Source organism: Cucurbita moschata, unplaced genomic scaffold (genome assembly GCF_002738365.1).
Source record: "Cucurbita moschata cultivar Rifu unplaced genomic scaffold, Cmos_1.0 Cmo_Scf00017, whole genome shotgun sequence".
Lineage (NCBI taxonomy): Eukaryota > Viridiplantae > Streptophyta > Magnoliopsida > Cucurbitales > Cucurbitaceae > Cucurbita > Cucurbita moschata.
The window spans coordinates 4,298,281-4,306,810 of NW_019268533.1; the positions used below are offsets into that span (position 1 = coordinate 4,298,281).

The window sequence follows — 8,530 nt, forward strand, 5'->3', positions numbered from 1 at the left end:
GGAAAAAAAAAAAAAAAAAAAAAAAAAACATGCCTGTGGGGTCAACCTCTCGAGAAAGTTTAATAGCATCAGACGTTGCAATATCTTGATTAGCTGAAGTTATGGCCAAAATAATGCAGTTTGGCTGCAGTCAAGATTTCAATTTATCCTTAATCAGATCAGGAAACTTCAGCTTGCTGGAAATTTCAAAATAAACACTCTCCCAGCTTTTCTCCAGTTTGTATTTTTATTGGTAAAATGCAAATTCCATTAATGTCTTGAGAACTGCAACTCGTATCCTAAGTTTGAGGAAGAATTACTGAACTGGGATGTCAATACTTCATTGATTTTATCCAAGGCAGTATTTCAATATTCTATAGTACAATTAAGGGAGGAAATGGAGCAAAAATTGCCGGAAAAATCATAAATCTTTGTTTAATTAACTCCATTTTCTATTTTTCCATATGAATTTGATTCTCTTCACAGTCCAGCACACACAATTTTCAGGCGAATCTACTTTATTTTATCTCCAATGAAAACAATTTCAAAGAAGTAACTCCAGTAAAACTGGCAACAAAAAGTTTATAGCAAAAGATACTTCCTTACCTTTTCGACATAAGTACGGACCATTGTCTCAATATCCTGAACGATGCTCTCAGGCTGTCCTTCTGCAGCAAATAAATTTATTAACCTCTCAAAATAAGGTTGGAACTTATGATGTTATTTTATAATGGTTTATAATGAAATGGTGGAAGTTTACCTACAGCAACCTTTGTTAAACCAGGCAAATCTATGAGTGTCAAATTGACCACTGCGATCAGATTAACATTAAGAAACCAAAAAGATTTTCATTATCAGTTAACACAGAGAAGAATACATAATAATATGAATTAACTTCATTCATGAAAATAATGCATGAATTATCCAACTGATGATACAAATGGGCAAAGAAAGCAGTATCATAATACCATATTAAGAAATAATGACTATCCTAGAAAAGTGATAGCTGATTCTTGGAGATGAATGTCAAAGTCATCAGAAACAGAATATCTATCCTATATATAGTTCAGTTCTTCATCAAACTAGGCAATATTATTTTGAATACAAGTCTTATCAAACCAAAAGAATGTGAAAAAACAGCATCTGATGTGAAGTGTAATAATATGGATGAAATTCATTAAGAGGAAGAATTCCGCAATTATATCCTATGAAACAAAAAGGCAAACCAAGCAGAAGCGTGCTTTGAAATTATAATCATTCTAGAAACGTGGCACTAAGTCTTTTAGATATAGGTCAAAGGAAACAGAAATGACACATCTATCCAATGTAAAATTATGATTTATCATTTAATAATGTAGTAACATTTCTCACCTAATCAAATTTTAAAATGTGGCATAATAAAAAGAACACATCTCGATGTTTAATGTACTAGCTACAATGAATACAACAACTAATGACTCATCAGTAAAAACCAGTGAGGCAAGAAACTAGTGAAGATACAGCTGGAAGAATCATTGACCATACAGAAAACAGATGTCACTGAATAATGAGAACCACACTAGAAATCTAGATTTGTTACCATTCGGAGAGTAGATACTAAGATGAATTGGAACAGGAGAAATCTGTTTTAATCTCCCAGTCAAACTATTAGTTTCATCTTCAATTTCCTTCCTAACCATTGCTGCAAAAAACTAAGAGAAGTTAACAATGATATCAGAGAAGATATCTAGATGATTTTACTGATATGGATCCCTTTGGGATAAGGCTTTAAATTTTCATTTCATTGGTTTTGATTCGATAGTGGAAAACGTGATAAGATATACATCATAGCATACGGCTTTGTAAACTTAGGAACTACTACATCTTACATTTCAAATATATTGCAGACATTTCAAGCAGCACGATGTGTATGTATCTACAGAGACATCCCAACACCTGTTAAAATTTTAAAGCAGCTTGCTCTCGTTCAACTTTGTTTGTGGTGCAAGACAGTGAGAGATAAGTGGAGATACTATGGAATTTAGGAGTTCCTAAACTTTTGAACTTCCATGACTAAGTGTACGTGAATTTGAATCCTAATATATCTCCATTAATTTGTTTTACAGATGTTTTCATCTAACATTTATAGAAACGCTAAAACTTATGGTTTTTTTAGAGAAGGTAACATTTTCAGGGAAAGAACTTGTACTAAGCAGTAGTATACAACAAACAGTTCACAAAAAAATCAATACATACTTCGTTTTTTGAAACATTATTTCTTTTCTCTTTTTATGAAAAGCTGCTAAAGTTTATTTAAAACTGAAAATTTCCTTGAAAAACTACAAAATTAGAGTACTTATTTCCCCTCGAGTAATGAAATTAGCATAACAGGAAGTACTCTGAAACTAAATATGAAATTGACAGCAAGATAACTTTTCTGACTGAAACTTTTCTAAGGAACATAAAAGTAACTTATTCATCAACCAACCTGACGATATTTTATAGTCTAAAATACAGAATGAGTACCAATTATAATATTAAATAAACAAAATGACGTACAGAAATCTGAGAATTTTTTCTTAGGCAGATGAAGAAATTCTGCATACTCCTCTCTTCCTGGTTCTGTCTTCTGGAGCTGCAAAACTAGAGGCCTCCGCGTAACAATTCCTGGAAAATAAAATTATCAGTTGGTGAGTTTATCTAACCATTTCCTTATTGTGTATTAGGGACATCGTTAATCTTTGGTTCAAAAGCCTGCTATGGCAGCAGAAATTTGAACATGATTGATTATAGAGGATTCTTTCAGTTCAGAAACCAGTAAGGTATTTCTATCTTCTCGATAATAGTAGTAAATTCCAATTTAATTGAATATAACTCTCCGGATAGAGGTTCACTGTTCACTTCAGAATCTGTATTCTTCTAGTCACTGATAGAAAAAGTTCTTCGACTAACTTTAACATGGAACAAAGATCTCATGACCGAATCATTAAAATCGTTTACATGAGTTCTTCTTGCTCTGATAGTTTTATTGTTTTTCCTTTTTCATTACATACTCTGTTGATTGTTCTTGTGGTATGACCGCGCGACTTAATCTGACTAATTATAGCGAATAATAACCACAAAAAGTACCAGAAAATTTCATGCAATTGTTTCTTCCATAGCTCCACACCTCGAAACTCAACTTCGATCATTTTACCTCTTTCTGAAAGAAAACAAAACTAGAACCAACAGTGACTTACCTGATCCCCTGGGAAGAAAATCACGACCAACGATGCTCTCCAATACTGATGATTTTCCGGAGCTCTACATTTCAAACCGAGCACAACAAATTAACCTCGCATGCAAGAAAAATCACCTGAAAAAAACCACACATGCACATGCATCCAAAAACAGTACCATACAAAGACAAGCATTGAAAAATCTACAGATAATTAAAAGTCACAGCACAATTTACCTGGCCGCCAACGACGACGACGGATGGAAGAGCCTCCCAAAGAGTAGGCAAGGCAGAATCACCGCCATAATCACCAAGAACAGTACAAGCCCTCTGTATACGATTAACGAGGCCGATCAAGCTCTCCATGGTAGCCATTTCGCCGAGTTCAGCGTCCTCTTCTTTATCTTTCACTACACAAGTAGAAGAAGAGCTCGAATTCGAAGCATGGGAGACGATCACCGAGAGCAAAGTGAGTACGATCAGAGTGAAGAAGGAGAAGACGTCGAAGAACATAAGGAGGGCTATTTTTGCGTGTTTGGAATAGAATTGAATTCGAAGATTCTGGACTCAGCGTTGAGGGAGCAAATGTTGCACGATTTAACGGGAGCACGTTCCGACGGTTTTTATATGATTCGACTTTCATTTGAACTGCTTTTACAGCATTCATATAAACGGATAATTACTTGTCCTTAAAATAAACGTTACACATATTTAAATTCTTTTCAAACCTTTGTTTTTGGCGGGCTGTGTTCTTGCGTACAAAGGCATAAAGTTAACAAATCATTACAAAACAAAAAATTATAATAAATATCAAAAAAAAAAAAAAAAGTACAAATACAGTCATTAGGGATGCATGGTCGGGGTTGGATTGAAAGATTTTTTTTTTTTTTTTTACCTTCAATTTGGTTGGATTGGTAACCCAACCGACCCGAAACTTTTTACAAGGTTGGGTTGATCATATTTTTTTTTTAAGTTTTATTTATTCACAATTTATAATTATTAAGTACAATCTTAAATAAAATATATTAAAATTTCACAAACAAACCAATCAATCTATAATTATTTACAAAAATAAATAAATAAATTTAATAAAAAAACAACCAGCGAAATTGTAAAAATAAAATAACAAACTAAAAAAAATTTACAACCCAACTCTCTATCTATTTTCAGGTGGGTTGTAAAATTGTAACAATAAAATAACAAAAAAAATTAGGATGGGTAACTCAATCCAACCCCAAAACTTTTCACAACCCAATTGTGGTTGTCATATTTTTTTTTTAAAATAACAAAATAATATTAAAAAATTAAATAAAACACAACTAGCTAAATTGTAACAATAAAATAATAAAATAACAAAATGATGTTACAATAACAAAATAATATAAAAGAAATTAAATAAATTAAAAATAATAAAATAATATAAAAGAAACCTATATTTGTGGTTAAGTGGTAAAAATTGTAAAATAAAATAACAAAATAATATAAAAGAAATTAAAAATAATGAAATAATATAAAAGAAACATATATCGTCAAAATTGTAACAATAAAATAATAAAATAATATAATTAAAAATAATAAAATAATATAATTAAAAATAATAAAATAATATAAAACAAACCTTAGGTGGCAAATTGTAACAATAAAATAACCAAATAATATAAAAGAAATTAAATAAATTAAAAATAATGAAATAATATAAAAAAAAAATTGTAACAATAAAATAACAAAATAATATAAAAGAAATTAGGATGGGCACCTCCACCCAACCTCAAACTTTTCACACCCAACTCTCTATTTTCGAATTAGGTTCGAGTTATCATATATATTTTTTTAAATAACAAAATAATATAAAATAAATTAAATAAAAAAACAATAGCAAAAATTGTAACAATAAAATAACAAAATAATTGTTACAATAACAAAATAATATAAACCCAATTCTTTATTTTCCAGTTGGATTGTCGTATTTTTTTTTAAAATAACAAAATAATATAAAAATAATTAGCTAAATTGTAACCATAAAATAACAAAATATAATGATTACAATAACAAAATAATATAAAAGAAATTAAATAAATTAAAAATAATAAAATGATATAAAAGTAGGTGGTCAAAAATTGTAATAATAAAATAACAAAATAATATAAAAGAAATTAAATAAATTAAAAATAATGAAATAATATAAAAGAAACATATATTTGGGTTGGATTGTTAAAATGTAACAATAAAATAACAAAATAATATAAAAAAAAATTAGGATTGGTAACTCAACCCAACTCCAAATTTTTCACAACCCAACCCTCAATTTTCGGGTTGGGTTCGAATTATCATATATATTTTTTTAAATAACAAAATAATTCTTACAATAACAAAATAATATAAAAGAAATTAAATAAAAAAACAACAGCGAAAATGGTAACAATAAAATAATAAAATAATTGTTACAATAATAAAATAATATAAAAAAAGTTAAATGACAAAATAATGGTTACAATAACAAAATAATATTAAAAAAATTAAATAACAAAATAATAGTTACAATAACAAAATAATATAAAAGAAATTAAATAACAAGATAATTGTTACCTCAACAAAATAATATAAAAGGGATTAAATAAATTAAAAATAATATAAAATTAACTTTTCACAACCCAACTCTCTCTTTTTGGTATCAATATAACATTTATAAAATTAAATATTACATAACGAAATAATATAAAAGAAACATATATTTACTTTCACAACCAAACTCTCTATTTTTTTTGGTAACAGATAAAGTTTATAAAATTAAATAACAAGATAATGTTACCCTAATAAAATAATATAAAAGAAATTAAATAAATTAAAAATAATATAAAAGAAATTAAATAACAAGCATGAGTGTTGCTAAACTGACTTCAATACCACCTTCACAAACCCATTAATACGAATCTTTTTTAATATATTTAATATTTTTTTTCGGGTCAACTTGAAGGTTTTGCCCACGAACCCAAAATCGAACCGATTTAGTTTAGGTTAAAAAAAAATGAACCCAACCCTATCCGAAATGCTAATCCAACCCAATCAAACCCTTATAGTTCAGGTTGGGTTGGTCCGGGTTGTCGGGTTGAATGTACACCCCTAATAGCCATATTTATGAAATTTACATGTATATCTACAGTTGTATCAAGAGAAAAGTGTATAATAATAGCATATCGATGCTCGTTCAAAAGTTTTTTTTGACATAAAACTTGCAAAATCACTAACTAGGATAAGAACAATGAACCTCCACAACGGTACGATATTACTCATTTTGAGCATAAACCATTGTGGAATTGCCTTGTGTTCTCCAAAAGTCTAGTATGAATGAAGATAATGTCACTTACTTGTACCCATAATTTCTTCTTAATCAGTTAATATAAAACTCCAATAATCCTCAACGGACCTAAAAAATTAAATTGTCACGTATTTTAAATCATTGCCATGTTGTTTTAGGCCATAATTTTATTCAAATTTGTAAAATATGCATTATGTGAATATTGATATAATAATGTTATACGCGATACATTACTTTTTTTACTGTTTTTAATTTCTCTTATTCAATTATGTTATTTATCGATTTTATATGATCTTTTTTTTTTTGGTCATTTATAGTATAAATGTTCCTCTAACATACTTTATATGAATATTGGTATATCAAGGGTATACATGATTTGGTATACTATGGATATATCAAGTGAGACGAATTGAGGCCGTTGGATCTAGTTTTAAGATCTAACGGTGGATAAAATTTGGAGAGAAAATGAAGGGAAAAACGAATTAAAAGAAAATGAGTTGAAAGAGAGAGATCCTCCCACATCGGAAATGACCTCAAAGGCTGCACCATACGCTACTATAAAAGACGCCGAAGATGGCTTTACAAAGCATACCTTTCTCGGCCTTTTGGCTAAGATCAAGTGTAGTATCTGTTCTTATCAGTTTAATATCTGATACGTGGGCCATCGGCCCACATGATATTAAATTAATTTTTTATGGGGGATGGCCCACCAAGGTAGCTTGCTACCTGGGCCGTCGAGCGTCGCCCTTGCGTTGCACTACTGCATGGGCCTGGCGCACCCCTCCAAGCCCAGTTAAATGTTGGATAATTCTTATATCAAATCACTTCCCTTATTACTTTGCCAACCCCAAAACAAAATTGTACTTTATTTTTTCAGATATATTTTTCATCATAGTATATTTATGATTTATGAAACTAGTTTCAGCTACCCAATAGATATTAGGGGTGAATATAACTAATTAATTTACGGACATATTTTATATTTAAACAAGTTACAAATAATCATTGGACCAAATATCATATACTTCATGGTATATTATGTTATATATTTTAATTTAACAAAAATGAATTGAGTTGATGTTAACGTAAAAAAGAACTCGTTTCTAAATTCGAATCACTTCACAAGAGGTATTTGATCAAAACTACTCGTGATTCGAATCACTCCACAAGAGATATTTGATGACGCATGCAAATTCTAAACACAAAAATTTACAAGAAAATCTTGTTCTCAACAAAGCTAAAAACTAAAAAAAAAAATTCTATTCTTTTTAATTAAAAAACTAAAAAAAGAAATAGAAATTCTATTATTTTTTTAAAAAAGAAATAGAAATTCTATTATTTTTAATTAAACAAATGTCATGCACTAAACACAAGAATTTGTCAAGCTAAAAACTAAAAAAGGAAATAGAAATTCTATTCTTTTTAATTAAAAAAATGTGATGTCTCTAATAAGAAAAAGAAGGTTTGATATAGCCTTTACAACCTTAACCTATGTCATAATGAATGAGAAATATCCATAACCTCCATATTAAAATGGCTAGTTAATGATGGAATATGGTAACGTAGATGGGTTACAATATAATCTAAACTTTTATATTAAAATTAAATAGTGCAATGAATGAAATGTGCTTATTAGTCATTTTTGGACTAGTTCCATAAATTTAGTTGAGTTCATTAAATGCAACTTAAAATGCATTTAATGCATCTCTTTCTTGAAGCTCAACTTTGCACAACATAGAAGAGAGGACCCAACTTCTTCTAGAATTTCATTTGATGAGCTCACCATAACTTGAATATAAGTATACAAGGTTTGTTGTAGATTCTTAACTCTCGTCCTTGTAATTGGACTTTGAGGTATGAAAATTCCTTGGTCATGGTTCATATCATTCTCCCCCTCTTGAGAAGGATTCGTCCTTGAATCCCAGCTATCACCTACATCAAAAGGATTCAAATCAACAACATTAAAAGTTGCACTAACAACATACTTACTTGGTAAATCAATATTATAAGTATTGTCGTTGATACGCTCAAGAACTTGA

General features: G+C 29.3%; 1 protein-coding gene and 1 non-coding gene across 3 annotated transcripts in view; one reads left to right on the top strand and one right to left on the bottom strand.

Moving 5' to 3' along the window:
* LOC111454829 (dynamin-related protein 1E-like) overlaps positions 1 to 3,804 on the bottom strand; it is an 8,273-nt gene extending 4,469 nt beyond the window's left edge. The window contains exons 1-7 of one of the 2 annotated variants that reach the window (XM_023096297.1): positions 3,413 to 3,804; positions 3,198 to 3,261; positions 2,518 to 2,625; positions 1,559 to 1,660; positions 740 to 790; positions 586 to 647; positions 34 to 124 (exon numbers count right to left, since the gene is read on the bottom strand). In XM_023096297.1, coding sequence (XP_022952065.1) covers positions 34 to 124; positions 586 to 647; positions 740 to 790; positions 1,559 to 1,660; positions 2,518 to 2,625; positions 3,198 to 3,261; positions 3,413 to 3,688 — 754 coding nt within the window. In that variant the 5' untranslated portion in view covers positions 3,689 to 3,804. Of the gene's footprint in view, positions 1 to 33; positions 125 to 585; positions 648 to 739; positions 791 to 1,558; positions 1,671 to 2,517; positions 2,626 to 3,197; positions 3,264 to 3,412 lie in introns of those variants that run through there. The other variant, XM_023096298.1, reaches the window with a different exon arrangement.
* A 3,275-nt stretch (positions 3,805 to 7,079) lies between these two features.
* On the top strand, positions 7,080 to 7,275 carry LOC111455645. The gene has a single exon (XR_002712626.1). It is a non-coding gene; the product is annotated as a U2 spliceosomal RNA (small nuclear RNA).
* Positions 7,276 to 8,530: the final 1,255 nt, after the last annotated feature.